Genomic DNA, 19470 nt, shown 5'->3' on the forward strand with positions numbered 1-19470 from the left:
ATCATTTAATAGTCCCATTTCTCCTGCTCGGTCATTTAGTCAAACGGCGTTACTTTTTTCTTTTTCTTGTATTTTTTTAAGTCTTGATAAAACTCCGAACTGCTAAACGATCAGCAGATTTGGCAGACTTTGCACCATGCTATGCGGTTCGAACATGTAGGACTCCAGCCGAATTTAGCCGTGATATTCTGGAACGCATGCAGAATTTGGGCAGTAGCAAATAGTGCATGGTGGTCCTATTCACAAGTCTGCAAGATCGCTGGATCTATACTCCCTGGATTTTGCCTAGTACATGAAAGGTACAGCGTAGGATGAACAATGTGGAGATGTCTCATGCTTTTGATTGATGCTTTTGATTTGGGTAACTGTCGCCGCTATCCAAGAGACACCTGAAACCTTTTAAAATGAACGTAATTCTATGCGGCCCGATATCAGGCTTGTGTTTTGACTTAGCTTAATATCTTAACTGTTAGATTTTGATACATAAAATAATGTTCTTCACTTACGTTTTGCTCTTTTGTTTTTCGTGTCCTGTGCGTACAATGATAACATTTCTAACATTTTAATGCTGCCTAACGCACGGTGATAACATTTCTAACACCTTAATGCTACCTAATCTCGCTCCGCACTTTGAATAACCTACCCCCACTTGAAACTTGCACACGCAGTAGCGAATTATCCTATATATTTGCCGTTATTCTCCAAAATATATAGCTGTTTTCTGTAAAACCCGAAAATATCTTAATCAGATCTTGATCCATAAAGTGGCCATTGCAAGTTTCATTATAAGTGAAAGCTTTCGTTTTCTGGCCCAAATTCCTTCATCTTACTGTTACGGTTTTTCATCAAACCTCTTGATATCACACGTCTCATTGTTAATAGGCTTCTGGTGATCGAAATACCATGAGGCCAAAATTCTTGAAAATTTTGAAATTCTGTTTTTTTCTGTAAAGCTAGCTCATTTCATATTGGGACAAGAATAATCCTTTATCCTTTTAAAGTCCTCCGTCTATATATTTTTTATTTAAAATTTTCTATTTAGCTTTATATCAACTTATAAATTCTTTTATAAAATAGCTCAACTACATTCGCGTTGAATATATCATTGCCATTGTAGTTTCGATAGACTTTAGTCGCAGTTTCTTTGTTTCTACACTTCGGCATTATATATTGATACACTCTTTCGTTTTCTAATAATTTTCTCTGAAGAAATGCTGATCCATCCCTTAAAATTGATTAACTATATCCTCTTGAGCACAAAAAAAGGCTGTCTTTCAGAACTCTTTGGCCAATTCATCAGTCTTCATCTGTGCACTCATGCTCAAAAAATAAGCACCAAACGCTGAAAGAAAGGGTACAAATGTAAAAAAGGGAAATAAAGCATACGCATTACATGTGAGGCATAATTTGCATCGCCGAATGCAAATAGTCAACCAACATTAGCATAAAACACTATCCCTTGGTCACACCACAACGCCTTGAAAAGGGCATGTTGAACCTTTTCGTTAGTCCGCTAGCAGGCAAATATTCCATGTAATTCGAGATAGCCAAAGCGGATAGCATGAGCCGAAGACATTCCCCATCTGCATGATTTTAACCGTTGGAGAGCTGTCGGGATATCTCAAGCTAGTGCAAGATAATCCGCTGTATCTAGAGGGCTGAATGTGCATTGTAGTGTCATCAGTAAGCTGTGTAATCGTTATCAAACGGATCAAAATCCGTGTAAAAGAAGTGATTCTTGGCGCTGCAGGATTAACACAACGGCAGACAATCACTTTTTTTGCTATGTGAAAGACACCATAGGTTACTATAACACGACAGATGGCGTCACATCTCTCTGTTGCTGCATAATGGCCCATATCCCACCAAACTGTGCCGCATCGACTGCATGAAGGTGGACTGTACGCTCGATGACCTGCGTTTTGTGTTCCTTTCTTCCCATCGCATGTGTGAGCGCAGTTGAGTCCGTGAAAATCGCAGTTTGACACCAGAGCACTGAGATCACGTATTTTTAATGGATGGGTTACTATTTAACATCCATAAAGATTTCCTAAGGGCAATGATATGGCGAGAGCCAAGGACTTGCTATCGGACACGTCAAATATCGTTGAAAGTGACCAGTACAGAGAAGGATGCTTACTTGCATGAGCTAGGATAGCAACTAACAGCCGCATAGAGCTCTTCGTGATTCTACCTCAGGCGTCCGATTTCGCGACGAAATTCTACACCCAAGAGGGGTCCTTTTATCGCTGCAATGGGTACCAAAGCAATATTTATGAACAATAACGCCCGCCCATATAGAGCTTAAGTGGTGCAGAGTTATCTGGAGAGCGAAACCATTCTACATCTGCTTTGGCCAGCTAGATCACCGTATCTGAATCCCATAGATTATGTGTGGGATATGCTGAGATGACGAACAGCAGGTCGCAGTGTACCGCCAGGCACCCTCCACGAGTCCCGACGTGCATTACTACAGGAAAGGTAGCTACTGACACAACAAATGATCAGCGAGACTATTGCCAGCTTACCTTGCTGTTGTCAAGCATGCATTTTAATTATAGGGTATCATACCTGTTATTACCGTGATGTTTCCATTGCACATTATTTCGACCCATTTGATGTTTCGCGATGTGTTTTAATACAAATCTTTTTCTATGTCTTTGCTTTATCGTTTGCATTGTTGTCTAGTAATCCCATACCTATTGCATCATTTCTCCCTTATCTTGTAACTGTGCATTGAACTGTGGGTTGCGAACCCGATCGAGGCAGAAGGGGGTCGATAAAATTTTAACAATTTTGATATTTCTTTAGCTTATTATTAGTCCAAAGAGGCATTTTTCCTGAAGGACTACTGTTTTCGTTTTGCGATTTTGCGTTGGTTCACTATAAATGTCCGTTTCACTTTTCAAACTGTTGCCACCAAAAGTTAGAAACCTGCATTATATTTGAAGAAATTAAATAATGAAAAATCTGCATAAATGTATCTATATTTCTCGCATTATACAGAGGCCATCGAATTTTGAATGATGTAATCCTCCTACAAATTTGAAGACAAAATTTGAAATTTGTTTTAATATAGATTTCATATTTTGTAAAACTTTAACGAATTTTTGATTAAGAAACTCAAAGATTTCAAAGCGAGCAATATCAACGTTGTACAGAAAAAACATTTTTATCTCCAGCGCGTGAGTCTCTGTATCGGAAATTCTAAAGATATGCTCATTTTAAAACTATTTTGCGATATTGCTGTTGAACTGAGTTTTATGGTTTAAGTGCGAAGAACATGATATTTAATAGATAAATGTAACACACAAAACGTTAAAAAAACGGCCCTTTGGATGTAATTTCAAATCTGAAACATTTCAGATTTTTAGTTCAAAGAGATTTGAGTCACGGAGGAATATTTCTTTCCTTTTGGCATTTTGCGTCGGACTCCTATAAATGTCGGTTTACTTTTCAAACTGTTGCCACAAAATAAAATATATTTGAAGAAATTGAAGAATGAAAAATCTGCATAAATGTATATATATATCTCGCTTTGGGATAAAGCAACGGTACATAGAGCCATCGAATTTTGAATGACGTAATCCTCTTACGAATATGAGCATGTTGAAGCCGAAATTTGAAATTCGGAATTTGTTTTATTATCTATTCCATATTTTGTAAAGCTTTAACGAATTTTTGATTAAAAAATTCAAAGATTTCAAAGCAAGTAATGGCAGCGTTGTACAGAAAATACATTTTTATCTCCAGAGCGCCAGACTCTGTATTGGAAATTCTAAATATATGCTCAATTTAAAACTATTTTGCGATATTGCTGTTGAACTGAATTTTATGGTTGAACTGCGAAGAACGTGATATTTAATAAATAAATGTAACACACAAAATGTTAAAAAAACGCCACTTTCGACGTAATTTAAAATCTGAAAACTATCAGCTTTTTTTAATAATTTTACAGTTACCAAATATTTTTTACTCAATGCATCTGAAAATAGATAAAGACAAAAAAATAAAAACAAAGAAGAAACGAAAATTTTCGACGCATTCTTTTACAATAGAAACGTTCATTTTACTTTGAGAATTAAAGTTAATGACTTAAAACTGTGCTAGCATATTACATTACAAGTGAATAAACTGACACTTTCACTCACGAGTGTCAGATTTGCGACTTACGGGGTCCCACAAAATTTTCGTAAATATTATGTGTTCCACCCACACGAAAAAGTTAAAAAAACCATAAAATATTTACATACCTGTGAGCAGTAGTTCTTGAGAAAAGGTACATCGGGTATAAACAATTGGAGAAAAATATATTTTTATGTAAAAATCAGCATTCGATAGAAAACTAGATATTTTACAGCTCTAATTTTCATCGATATTAAAGTTTGGTATTTTTAGCAAGCTAGAAGTGAAGAAAATTTGAAAATGCATATATCCTAAATCCCCATTTTTTGAAGCTTTTTGGCTTTCAATATCCCTTACTCAAAATTATGTCTTTGTGGAAAGTAGATTTACAACCCTTCCAAAGTTATTATATTCATAATTTCATTTTATTACGTAAATTTATATTGGCAAAATGATGAAAATTCTGAAGGATTTTTTTGGGGGGTGGGAACTGTTTATTGATAAAAAGCCCATCGTAGATTGCATTTATTGTTCTCATTAACCAAATTTTTGTCAAAAATGAACTTACACCAATTTCAAAGAAAACGTCTCGTATGTCTAAAATCAGGCTGCTTAGAACTAGTTAAAGTTCTAGCTGACTGATGATCCAAAGATTACCGAATTTATTTCCAAACCGGCTGACTTTTATCTCAAACATAGAATATGAATGAGTTACTAATGTAATGCAAATATACTCAGATAAAATAGAAGAAGTCTCAAGTATGCCTTGCCAGTTTAAAGGAATGTTGTGCTTATTAAAATTTGTGTGTTTGTTAAAAGTTAAATGAAATTGTGTTTATTAAAAGTTAAGTGAAAGAGATAATACATCAAAATTTATAATTCATGTGTTTTGGAATGAAACATTGTCAATAAACCTAGGTACTGCATTTCTTCTGCTAACTGTCAGTAAAACGAAAGTATTACATTTCTTCAGCTAATTTATCCACGTAGCCACGTAAATCCTTATAACAAATTTTGCGCAGTATAAAGAAACTTGCGCAGTTTAAGTAAAAGTGAACCATTTGGAAAGAAACCAAATTGCCATAGTCTTTGAGAAGGCATTTTGAAAAAGTGCCTAACTGTTATGAATCTGTGTTTGGAAATGAGAGAGACACTTGCAAAGACGATTTAACTTTGAAAAAGAAGCGTTTAGGAACTATTTTTACTTTAAATTTCAATTTCTAAATTTCCCCATAATTTGTCGTGGCATATTTCTTGCAACAGAACTGAAATTAAAAACTTTCACTGCTTGTTCGATAGATTAAATTCAAAAATAATGTGGATATGCAAAAGTGGCAGAAACGAAAACAGTTTTATTTAATATATATATATACGCTCGGTGCAATTTTTTTCTGATGTTTAGATATTTTCTGAATTGTCAACTGATTCTTAATGAGGAAAACCCATACTATTAAATACATGTTTTCTGCTTTTAAAGGCATGCCTAAAGTTATCTACATAAATGCAGGATGTCTCATAAGTCGGGACATATTTTAAAATTTCTACAAAAGCACCAAGTTGACAATTACTGTGTTTTGCACATGAAGAATTTTATCATAGAGGTCATTTTCTTAGGTGTATGATATATTTTTATTCAAAAATTTATCAATAGATGGCAGCGCTGTACGATTATTACCATTATATGAAAATTTAGTTTAATTAAAAGAGAATGCGGATTGAAAGCTGACAGTGCAATTGTTAAATTATTTATAATGTCGTAATACGCTTGAAAATGCAGAGTGTAAATACAGAGTTTTCCGACTTAATTTCCTCATGCTGTTTTTATTAGGTTTATTATGCTGCGGGAAAAAAAAAAAAAAAAAAAAATCTTCAGGGAACAAAGCTCCTAGAAAAAAACTAGAAAAAAAAGAGGGACAGTTCTATATTTTTCGTTCTACTGGGCCGATTGACGAAATTCACATTACGTTTTCCATGTCTCGAAAGCGCGATTTAGGATATGTATTATATATATATATATATATATAGCATTGTTCCAATATATGTATTTTGACACAAAATCCAACTTTTTATGAAATAAGATGCCAAATTTTTTTTTCTATATTTCGATTCTAGGACTAAATTTCGCCAAACTGCCAAGTTTTGTAAAAATCACATGAGAGTTTTTAAAAAAATAGCTCTCGAAAGTTTAGCTCCTCATTGTTAATTCAATTTGGTATGTATTTATAATTATATCTTTTTTTATTACACTTACTTGATTCCTTTTTTCACAGTTCGGAATTTAGCTTCATTCTAAATAAAATTCCCCCATTTTTTTATGATTTATTTTTTAAATTTCTATTTTAAAATAATTTTTATAAATTTTTCGAAAAAAACTATAACCTATAAAAGTTTTACCCTCATCTTAATGTAGATATATTTCTAAGTATACCTGCAAAAAATTTCGGCTTTTTATTCAAAATTTCGGAAGATATACGTGAATTTATATATTGGCGCGTTTTGAAATTTGGCATATTTGTTGAAAGCGATAACAGCATGTAATGTGGTTTACGCCCTTTGTTAAAATTATTTGAAAATAGGAATGGTGTAACTTTTTTTCCTGTTATTCACAATGTAAAAAGGCAGGAACAATGTCACATTTTTCCCGCTCTTGCATAATAGAAGGGAAAGGAAAATAGGTTGCCATACATTAAGAAGTTCGCCAAGTGAATTATTCTTGAGGCAAACTGAAAACAAAAGCTGCCAAAACAAAATTAAATTTTTGAATTTGTCCATAAATTTCGCAGCAAATTTTACAAAATTTAATATGTAGGCATAATTTGAGTCGTAGAATCGAAATATGGAGAAACCTGGTATGTTATTTTATAAAAAGACCCATTCTGTGTCAAAATACTTATGTTAGAACATTGCTATATATAAATCTAATATATATCCTAAGTCGAATAATATATACCTTTCGAATGAACAACGCAAGTTGAATTTCGTCAATCAGCCCAGTAGAACGGAAATATAGAACTGTTCCATTTTTTTTTCTTTTTTTTGAGCAGTGTACATTTATTAAGTTTTATTAAGTATTATAATAGCTATATATCAGAGAATAGCAATGCAATCAATTAGTGGAAATTTAAAATTTTATTATTTATTATTTTAAATAAATTTACTTTATTAGTCCAAAGGGCTTTGTCCATGACCCCCATAACACAAGACATCCTCAGGATATCCTATTTAAGTCGCAATCTCCCGGGAAGCAGTTAGGATATCCTGAGGATGTTGATTCTCAGATATCCTGAGGACTTCTTAAGTCAACATCCTGAGGATATCCTATTCAAGTCTCAATGTCCCGGGATATATAAAGATCTCCTCAGGATGTTGATTTTCAGATATCCTGAGGACATCGTAAATTAACATCTTAAGGATGTCCTGTTCAAGTCGTAATGTCCCGGGATATATGAAGATCTCCTGAGAATGTTGTTTCTCAGATATCTTCAGTACTTACTTTTTATGGAAGCTCATATCTGAAAATATTAAAGTAACCTTGTACCACACGCAAGTCATGTTATAAGAATCAAAATCTTACTCTATGGATTACCTATTCTGCATATGAAAATTTAATTGTTATGCTTACACTGGATTTCGTCTTGTATATGTTGACTGTAAATATTAAGTAATAATATTTTCAAATTTTTGTTGTTGTTTCACAGTGCCTATTGATCAGAGAACTTTCTTACAAGTTATAGGCACGCGTTTTCATTCGTTTTTGAGTTTCATATTGAAAGTGTGTTTACGATTAAATTCTAATTGCTACATAATATATTTTGTAAACATTATTTTAGATACTTTTCTAATATCTTTGAACACAAATATTATGTACGTTACAGGTTAACTCAGAAAATCTTTTACGAAGACATTTATCCTATGAACAGATGGGCATGATGTGCATCCATGCCTTATATGGCATTCGAACTTGAGCCCTTCTGTACGGCAATCTGTCAATATAATCACTTACCCGTCTCTGAGGCACTAATCAGAAATATCAAGTTATAAAAGTATTCTATTAAATCCATCGATAGTTCTTAGCATAGAAATAACTATACTTTGAAATTGCAAAAGAAAAAAAAAAAAACTTTTTGATCTGTTACACTATGATATTAGTAATGAATGATGTTTAGTGCTGTGCAGTAATAAGTAACAATATATTTTTTTTTTTTAACAAACGAAATTTTAAATTACAGACGCAGTTAAAAACTAGTCTGTACGAGGTTTAACTTGCTTTAATTTGAATTTATAAACAGAAGAATAATTTTATTGGGCTAAAAAATTCATTGCAGTTTCTTCGTTCATTTTCTGGTAAGTTCTTTAATAATGAGAATTAGTTTTTCAAAGCGACTGAGGTAAGAAGTAACTTATTTTTTACCTCTCTGTAATAGGAAAATAAGGTTTGAGAATGGGAAGAACTAACATTAAGTTCTTACTCTCCTCAAACCTCACTTTGCTACTTCACTCTTTAACCATACAAATATTCGGTCTTTGCTAAACAAAGCGCGAAAAAAATATATCCAGCGCTCTGCAGTCTTATACGTTATGCCGACAATGCTACATGACTCCTCATAATTTAACAATAATTGCTGCTTTATTAATTTATTTGTAACATCCAGAAAATGCAGTAAACACGTTTCTTCAAGGTATATAACACAAAGTTAAATGTTTTTATGAAAACTCAAAATTAGATAACGGATTAAATAGATGTTCAAACTTTAAATTAAAATGATTTAATTCTTAAATTAAACGCGTTCTTTAAACTCAGCAGTTTTATTACTTTATTTTATACTATAAATAACAATTGAAGTTGAAAATCTTAAAGTTTTGATCATCATTATCATTGGTCGTAAAACTGCTTCTCAAATTTTCTTTGCTTTTGAGAAACCGAGCTCCGCTCAGAATGTACCACCTCTGAGCACTTTTTCTGTAGCCGATGCCCCAAGAAGGTTTCTCTTTTGTTAACGTGGCAGATTTATGTGTCAGACCTTCCCTTCTTTTGTATCCCCCTACAACGGAAACATCCCTTCACATCCCTTCCCCCTTCACAACGAAGTCGCAAAACGCCCCCAACGGTATTAATTGCTCCGTAATAGTGATATCCTTGAAGAACCCCACAAAGTGGAAAGTACACGTACTTACTTTTTGATTTCCAGAATTCAGCTATTCTGCTAAACGTTAATAGCCGTCGTTCCAAATTCTCTTTCAGTTACGAACTGACTTGCTGACGCTTGCAAGCGTTACATTGACAGAGTGTGAAAAGTAAGTTTCTAAATGTTTCCTTTATTCTACAAAAATGATCAGAACTAAAAAAAAAATATCTCAGATATCTAAAAGACGGATTTACAACAGAATAAATCAACGTATATTATCGGATTCGTCAGAAGATGAAGTAGTATTTAATTATGAAAAAGGACTGTGTCGAATTTTCGCGCTAGCAAATATTCTTTAAGTTCCATTTCAAACTGTGATTCGAAATATGAACTTTTATGTCTCAAGGAGAACTGACTGATGACGATTACCAAAACGATTATCCCATTTTAAGGAATATTCCAAATATAGGACTAATAAATATCCCGTTAGACTTTACGTCCCTTGTGTGCTTAGGAGTAGTACAAAAAATGATTACTATTAGGATAGGCGGAGGCACCTTACAAGCACGATTACCACATAAAAATGTTGAACTAATTTTTTTTTTTTAAATGACCAGTTTTTAAAGTCTTATGTACCAATTGAATTTGCAAGAAAACCAAGGAACCAACTCTAAAAGAATTGAAACACTGGAAAGCTACAAAATACCGTCAATTTTTACTGTACACTAGCCCACTTACTTTTATTTATTTATTTATTTATTTTTTAATTTAACAAAAAGCTACATGATCATTTTTTACTACTTCATATTTCGATTAGACTCTTATGTAAAATACAGAATCAGACGGCAATTGATGAATACGCACAGTCTCTATTAAAACTCTTCGTAGTAAATTTTGGGCTTTATTATGAAAAACAGTATATTGCTCATAATGTTCATGGCCTACTGCATATTTGCGAAGATGTAAAAATGTTTGGGCCGTTAGATAATTACAGTGCATTTAAATTTGAAAGCTATATATCTTCTATTTAAAAAATGATTAGAAAATCTTCCGCTCCATTACAGCAAATAGCAAGACGAACTCATGAACTGTTTAATCATATTGTAGCCATGAATAATGATTCAATCAACATAACCGACTTACGTTCAGAATTTCAAAATTTACACACATCTGGTCCACTACTTAAAGGTTATTAAATGCTTCATTTTATTATTGAATTTTGAATACAAATTAACTGAAGTCAGAACTGAATTTGTAGAATAATTTAATTATGAATATATCGAAGAATTCAGTTTTGGGCTATTGAATGGTTAAAAATGATCGAAAGATTTTTAATACTTTAAAGCAAAATTTTCTCTTATAATATTTTGTATTAAAATAATTCATTTCAAGTCTCTTGCTCAGTTTTAGATATATTTACAAATTATTAAATAAATTGAAATTGAAATTAGAAAATAAATTGTATAAATATTCTTAACATTTCTTATTTTTCCATAGTAACCACAGATGGAAGACCTGAGACTGTGGAAAATAAGCAAGTTTCAGGTTATCGCAACACCTTCACACACTTTCACTGGAATATAAAGAAGATTTCTGGGGATATACTGGGATGTAACATTAAGCAGTTGAGAGCATGTATTTAAGAGGTTAAAGGGATATTGTAACTAGTATTTCAAATCCTGATAACATCCCATACGCTGTCGGTGGGACCTAGATAGGTTGTCCTAAGGATATACTGGAATGTGACATTAAGCACTAGGGAGGATGAGTTTAGGAGGAAACTGGGTTATTACGGGATGTCCTGAGGATGTAGTAAGTAGGACTTTAAATCCTAATAACATCCCATACGCTGTCGATGGGACATAGATAGGATGTTTTTAGGATATAATGGGATGTGTTTAGGAGGTTAGTGGGATATCCCGGGATGTCCTGAGGATGTAGTAAGTAGGAGTTCATATCCTAATAACATCCCGCACGCTGTCAATGGGACTTAGTTAGGATGTCCTGAGGATATCCCGGGATGTGACATTAAGCACTTGGGATGAGGTGTTTAGGAGGTTCGCGGGATATTCCGGGATGTTCTGAGGATGTGCGCATATCTCGCGAGCAACATCCTCGGGATATCCCAAGGATGTTTTTGTGCTATGTGGGGAAGGATTAATCTTTTCGTTTTGTGATTTTGCGTGGGAACCCTATAAACGGCGTATCACTTTTCAAATCGTTGCCACCAAATAATATCGCTATGTATCATATTTGAAGAAATTAAATAATGAAGAATCTGCATAAATGTATGAATGTTTCTCACATTGTGATAAAACAACTGTCCCTGGAGCCATCCAATTTTGAATGACGTAATCCTCCTGCGAATATGGGCATTTGGAAGCCCAAATTTGAAATTTGGAATTTGTTTTATTATCGATTTCATATTTTGCAAAACTTCAAGGAATTTTTGATTAACAAACTGAACGGCGCGCGAGACACTGTATCAGAAATTCTAAAGATATGCTTCTTTTAAAAGTAATTTGCTATATTGCTGTTGAATTGAATTTTATAATTTGAGTACGTAGAACATGGTATTTAATAAATAAAGGTAACAGATAAAACGTTAAAAAAACGCCCCTTTTGGACGTAATTTAAAATCTGAAACCTCTCAGATTTTTTTTTTTTTTTAAATTTTAAAATTGAGCACACATTTACAGAATATCTTGTATTCTACACATTCACGTATATATATACACACGTACGGTATCCGGACATAATCCCGACAGCCGAAATCCCGACAAGCCAGAATCCCGACAAGCCAAAATCCCGACAGGGTCGAAATTCCGACAAACCAAAATCCCCAAAATCCCGACAGGGTCGAAATCCCGACAAGCCAAAATCCCGACAGAGTCGAAATCCCGATTGTCCAATATCCCGACAGGGTCAAAATACCGACACGGGCGAAATCCCAATAAGGCCTAATGACCCCTTAAGATACTTCCACAGCTGCTTACGGAAGGACATCTTAATGGCAAAGGGTCGGCTGACCTCACGCGAAGGTCATTTTTTATCTTTTAGGCCTTTTATAATCTATGTGAATAGGAGAAAGAGGGAACTATTTCACAATAATCTATGTGAGGAACTATTTCACAATGACGAAATGATACAGCTCTAGGCTTTCTACATGATATAGGGTTGCGTTCGCCTCGAGATAGACAGTGCTCACTTGCCGGTTTATTTTTTGCTCATTAAGTTGTTCCAAAATATGGCTGAAATTTGTGAAATTGTGCCGTCTCAAAAAGGAAGCAATAAAATTAATGCACGTGGTTATTTAATGGTGAAAGATAAGAATCGCGACGATTTATATTATTGGTGTTGTGAAAAAAGAAAATACGATATGTGCAAAGGTCGAGTAACAACAATATTTCTGAATGGACAACATCATCTCCGTAAATTTACTCAGCATAACCATGCTCCACAAGCGAGTGCAGCTGCTATCGCAAAATGTATTAGCCAATTGAAAGAAGATGCTCGGCATACCGGGAGGGAACCGTGTCAGATAATTCAAAGCAACATCATAAAAACCTCTCAGAACATTCGCCCATACCTTCCATCAAAAGAAGCTATTCGGAAAAAAATTAAACGGGTCAGGCAAAACGAAAAGCCACCAGAACCAAAATCATTGAATGAAATTGATATTCCAGCTACTTTAAGAAATACTTTAACTGCTGAATTATTTTTAGTGAGAGATTCTGTAGTTGGAGATGAAAGAATTCTAATGTTTACAACAGTTGCAAATGTTAAACATTTATCACAGGCACATTATTGGATTATGGACAGCACATTTAAAACGGTGCCCACAATATTTTACCAGCTATATACAATTCACGCACCTGTTGGATCTCAAAATTTTAGAATTCTTCCACTAGTATATGCTTTGATGACTAGCAAATCTGAAGAAAATTAGATTATTACAAGATTTAATTGATTTCGCTGAAGAAAATAATATTGAACTGAGGCCATCTAGAATCATTAGTGATCTAGAAAAGGCATCTATAAATGCTTCAAAATCAGAGTTCCCTGACGTTATTAATAAGGCTTGTTTTTTCCATCTGTGTCAGTGTGGTTGGAGAAAAATCCAATCGAGTGGAATGGCTTCTCGTTACGGCACAGATAAAACATTTAGTTTAATGCTTCGTCATTTATTTGCGTTAGCGTTTATACCAGCTGACGAAATTTCAGCAGCATTTGACACTTTACTTCCTCACTTGGCACCCGATGCTCAAGACGTCGTTCAGTGGTTCGAAGACAACTACGTTCGTGGAAGAATGCGGCGCCGTTTGCGTAATGGTATTGCCGTTCGCGTTCCTCCGATGTTCCCACCAGCACTCTGGAACGTGTTTGGTTCCCTACGACTGGGAGCTCCGCGCACTCAAAATGCTGTCGAGGCTTGGCACAGAAGATGGGAGACCTTAATTGGACGGGCCATGTTGTCGTTTATAACATCATAGAATGATTTCAAAAAGAACAGGAGCATTTGGAATACCAAGTTGAATGCATTCTTCGCGGAGAACAACAACCAAAACGTAGAAAGGTAGATGATGACAAAGAAAGGAGAATTATGACTGTTGTGGACGATCGTGATAATCGACCTGTGATGGAATATCTTCGTGGTATCGCTCACAATGTGTCACTGTAAATATGTCGTTTGCATGTGTAAGTGATGTTTTCTTTTTCTTAATAAAAATAATTTTATAAATCTTCATTTCAAATTTTAACGGTCATTTCAAGTTGTTAAAAATTATTTTAAGTAATGACATAATTTTTATGATTTTTTGATTTAAACTTTTAATTAGTAATATGTAATAGTTAGTTAAAAATTGTATTTTATTAAGCTAAATTGAGTGTTTGTATTTAGATATTAACTTGTCGGGATTTTGGACAGTCGGGATTCTGACCCTGTCGGGATTTTGACCCTGTCGGGATTTCGACCGTGTCGGGACTTTGGGTTGTCGGGGTTTTGGACAGTCGGGATTCTGGCTTGTCGGGATTATGACCCAGACCCATACACGTATACGTTATACACGTTACTTACAATTAGATTTTAATTTTATTTGTAAATATTCTAGTAATAATATTGTTTATTTAATGTTTACACTTTTCATTGCACTTTATTTTACTTAAGTTAAAATTTTTCACCCGGACCACAGAATCTAAGCTACGTTTTAGCGAAAGCACTAAGAATTTTCTTTTAACTTATATACACGTTCATATATATGTATTAAATTGGGTTTTGATCGTTAAAATCTTATAGAAAAACGCAGTGCATGCGTAATCTATTCATAGGGATGCTAAAATGCTAGACAAAATCATAAAGAGGGCAAAGACGGCTAAGTTAAGCCTATTTTGTAATAACATTTTGTGTGAAATGGCGCGTATAAGTGCTAGCACGTAAGAAAGGTTTCAATAGCAGATAAAGGAAACGGTAGATCAAGAAACAAACATTTTAATAATTCAGTTTTTTACACTAAGTGCCAAAGTGCGCAATCATCAGGCTGGTAGACATGAGATTCGCAATAGCGGTTAATACATTACTGGCCGTGAAAATGTCGAATCACGAAAGCGATATCCAACGCCTGTCAATTTTGCATGCTGGGATATGCAGATGATTAACATTGCACCTCATGCTCACAAAGCAAATATAAGTAACGTCATCTATATTTTATATAAGTCTGAAGAATACAACAGCGGGTTTCTTATTCGGAAATGGCATTTTAACGTTGTTTGTTTGTGTAAAGTTCATATTATGCCCCGTGTAAGAAAGAGAACATCGCAACAGTCGTGACGAAATCGCACAGCTGCAGTATCGGGATTGCGGTTTATATTTCCAAAACGTTTCTGCTCGTACTGTTTCGGATGCCATATCTATTAGGTGAATATGGAATCCATAGATCCAAGAGGACCATACAGAGCGTTATACAAAATCTCAACAGTCTCTGTGCCCTAAGCCCGAGATTACAGACCTCTCGATCTTGCAGGATCGTACAGCAACCTCACAAAGCCTGAGTCATGAACTTAGTTCAGGACGACAAGTGTCCTCACGGACAGTATGCTGACATCTGCAGCACGACAACCTGACAGCACATGGCCAATTATGCGGCTTTCCTTGACGCTGTAGCAGACACAGACGCACTTATAATGGTGCGACGGTCAACGACACCACCACAGTGGCGTCACATCATCTTTTCAAATGAATTCCGGATCAATGCATAGCATCACAGTAGACGTATCCGTGTGTGGAAGCATCGAGGAGAGCGAATGTTGCCGCCTCGCATTTGTCGTCGTCATAAGGGCTCAACAGCTGGTGTGCTGGTATGGGGTACAAATGGGTAAACATCCCGGCCACCTCTTTTTCATATAGCTGGTAATATGGATAGCTACTGTTATGATTGATGTGTTAACACTCGTAATTGTGCCCTGTCTTTGAGACCTGCGTGATGCCATCTTTCAACAAGATAGTGCACGACAACATGCTGCCTGAACTGTTACAGTTCCTCGATACAGAAAGTGTTAGATTGTTTCCTTGGATCATATCTTTCGCAGGTCTCTCATTCACTGAGAAATCTGGTCATGACTGTGAGAAATTGGTACAGCTTCTTTAACTAATGAACTTTAACATAGAGTTGAAGCTGCAATGGAATGAAATGCCCGTATCTGTTATTCAAGCTCAGTTCGATTCGATGCTCAGACGGATTGCGGTTGTTCTTGCTTTCAGAGCTTGCAACTCTGTGAACTGAATTCTTCACACTGTGTACCGAAAATTACATGCAAATTTAAGCATGCCTTCTCCCATTACACTGTATATGTGCAATAAATAAGATTCTGCTATTTGATTTTTTTCCTGGCGTAGCGACTTTAATGGCCAGCATCTTATATTTGACCGTTTAGCGATTCAGCAGCTATCTACTTGATAACCATTCTCTATGCACTCTTTAAGTAATTGCTCAGTTTCAATTCACAGCCTTGTAACTAAAATACATATCAGCCGATTACGCGTTCCTATTAATGATGCATACGACTCGAAAATCGCAAGGAGAATAACGATTAATGCTAAAGGACTTTTTTTCCTTACCAATGTCAACAGCGCATTTCATCACCTCAGTGCTCCTTTGCCGTATTCACTTGCGTAATAAAATCTTATTTCTACCTTTACATTTTAAGAAGTGTTTTATAGTAACTCTGCATAACGTACTTTATGATTATAAAAATACAGTAAACTGATTAAAACTTAAGTTTAAGATAAAGGACATGACGAAACGGATGAAAATAGCTGACCATTATACAATACTTGAGTCCCATTTATGAATGAAATGGCTGAAATGTAGAGCATGAACAATTAAAAGCAGAGGGTATCTGCACATTTTTATAATTCTGCCTATACAAACTTAAGGCATCTCCCTTGCTGCTAGGATGCAATGAATAGCACATAGAGTCGGTTATCTGAAGGCTCCAAGTTTCAATCTACGACAATGATATTGTGAAATTTTCCAGTCACACCTTCCTCATACGCTATTTTCTTCTCTATACGTAGCATCCTAAAAAATCACTCTGGATAATAATTCTTTCTTCATCAAACTGAGTTTCTCGACTTGAAACCGTCCGCCAAATATTTGATCTTTATATCGGGAAGAATGAAAGTAATCATAGTCATCCTCCTTATATACGGCGTTATGATGTAAAAGACAGTATATGGATTGGAGAGAGCGAATTGGTCTCTGGGCAAGTGTTCGGTTAATTTTCAAATGATTTCTTTCTTCAGACACTTTATCTTCACATATAAAAAATTTGCTAAATAATTTAATTATATGTCTTTTTAAAAAAACTGTTATATTTTGCAATAATTAACCCTAAAATTGCCTTTTTATAGAAGAAAAGAACTATGTACAACAAAGTGCTGTTCCTCGAAGATGGGATACTCATGGTGGCGAAGACGTCCCAGTGTACGCTCATGGACCTATGGCTCATCTCTTCCGTGGAGTTTTGGAACAAACATACATACCTCATGCGATGGCCTATGCGGCTTGCATAGGGCCTCAAAGGAATGACTGTGAAAGGAGAAGGAAACAAGCCTTTCAGCGACAAGTGATTGAGTGCCCTTCAGCTCACGTTCATGATTCCTTCGCGCAAAAATTGGAAATGAGGTTCACATGGCACATCTGGTGGTGCTGTTGGACATTTTATATCCTCTGCTGGGCACGTGCATTTATCACGTGATTTCATATAGTGATGTTTGAGGAAAAAGTAAATAACTTTGTGTGATGAATACTGAGGTTTAATCAGATGTTTAAATTATTTCATACTTAAAAATATTTACCAGCAGTGTGACTTCATGATTTTTATATCAGTGTTATTTTATTTCGGCCTAGAGCTTCACTGAATATTCGACAGAGACCCAAGAAAAGTATTGGTTTAGTCAATTCACATTCCATACTGATGTTTTCTCAAAGTAACATGATACTTGCAAAATGTACCGACAGAAATGCGTTTAATGTTAACTTTTTATTTGTGTAGTTATTTGTGAATATGTAATATTTATTCTGCAACATATGCTTGTCGAATATTATCCCATTTCATTTAATTTGCATCACGATGAAATGTTAATGAACTGCACAAGACGAAAATTACCAATTATGTTACGAAAATATCAAACATTTTACAAGTAGACAAAACATTTACTATGCTAAAACAAATCTTACCATCAGGTAAAATGAGTTTTTTTTTTTTTCTGTGGCAATTAGAAGTCTTCAATTGTAGCAATAAGAAGACAAATTTTTATTAATACACATATGCCCTTACTTGTGTTTTATTCGGTGGAAATTAATTTAAATTCCATTGTGAAATCTTATTCCACATAACTTTAAAATGCATCGCTTCCAAATCATTAAATGCATTGTGCCTAATTTATTATGTAGACTTTGTTCATAAGTTTATTAGGTTAATCAACTCGGGCACGTAAGTTAAAATGATGTGTCATATATTCTTAGCTTTTCGTTTCTAAAAAATAGTTACTTATAAGATTAAGAAAAATGTGTATGTTACTTACATTTGTACGAAAACCTGTTTCGACATATGAAAAAAAAACTAAACGAAATTCTGATCAGAATTTTGCTTGATCAAACAAATTGAGCCTCAATGGAATTGGCATGCTATTGTGGAAAATGTTTTGGCACCAGATACATCTTCTATTTTATACATCCTCCGATAAAAGTCTCCAGCACTTCATATCATTGCCGTAGCTGACAAATTAATTATTGACAATGCACAAGTTATGTTGGTAAGATTCTGCTATTCGGAAGTTTTCTATCGTCATATCATGTCTAAAGGAAAAAACTCTGAAATTCCATAAAATGGAATTAAGACTCTAAATGAAACTTTTAGCATTGAACTGTAAACTTGGAAAGGACTTCTTTCAACGGGTGTGATATTCTGACGCAAGTTTTATGTTATTTACATATTATTTATGTGATTTATGTAGAGCGTCGTTAATAACCGTATAAAGCTCTGCTTATAATTAGTTTCGAGTTAATTACTATAAATGTGCTTTTTGTCTGACTTTTAAGCATGATCTATGTAAGAAAGTAAAGATATATTCACAATCAGTTTCATGGTTGTTAATCTTGTAAAATCAGTTTTTCAAGTTTTCCCCTTTTTCCTTTCCTTGCACTCTTAAATAATCCAACATTTGCTTTTCACGTATTTGTTGGAAATTGTCGATGCTATTGGTTTTTAGCTGCCAACAGCATTGACCTGGGTGCATCACAGGGTTAAATCGGTATTTTTTTAATCCTAAAATCAATGAATAGGGGTTTGTTCTGATTTCGATAGTAAAGCATAACCATGAAATTTCTTATAAATGCAAACCGATGAAACAATTACAATTAACTCATACTGTAATCCTTTTTGAAATTTTTCAAACCCAGAAAATGTCTCAGCTGAAATCATAAAAAATAAGATATGAAACCCAAAATTACACTAAAGCAAAACTAAGAATGATGTAATAAAAACCTTTTGCTTTTTAAAGAGCTTTGTAATTCCTCACTCACAAAATCACAAAAGAACTTAGCTTTATCAGCAAAACGCTGAACAAGATGCTGATTTACGGTCTCATCTGAATTCGAAATTGTACACAAAAGAAATTTTAAAGAGAGCGAAACAAGTGAAAATCTGAAAACACAGG

At 34.5% G+C, this 19470-nt stretch overlaps 1 protein-coding gene across 2 annotated transcripts in view; it reads left to right on the forward strand.

The window, feature by feature from the left end:
• The window catches only part of LOC118201177 (alkaline phosphatase, tissue-nonspecific isozyme-like), a 457970-nt gene extending 439078 nt beyond the window's left edge, over positions 1–18892 (forward strand). For both annotated transcript variants that reach the window (XM_085811453.1, XM_085811454.1), the window contains exon 9: positions 17161–18892. In XM_085811453.1, coding sequence (XP_085667579.1) covers positions 17161–17507 — 347 coding nt within the window. In that variant the 3' untranslated portion in view covers positions 17508–18892. The remainder of the gene's footprint in view (positions 1–17160) is intronic.
• Positions 18893–19470: the final 578 nt, after the last annotated feature.

This window comes from Stegodyphus dumicola, chromosome 2, assembly GCF_044657685.1.
Source record: "Stegodyphus dumicola isolate Sdum_Otavi_A_Nest chromosome 2, ASM4465768v1".
NCBI classification, from domain to species: Eukaryota; Metazoa; Arthropoda; class Arachnida; order Araneae; family Eresidae; genus Stegodyphus; species Stegodyphus dumicola.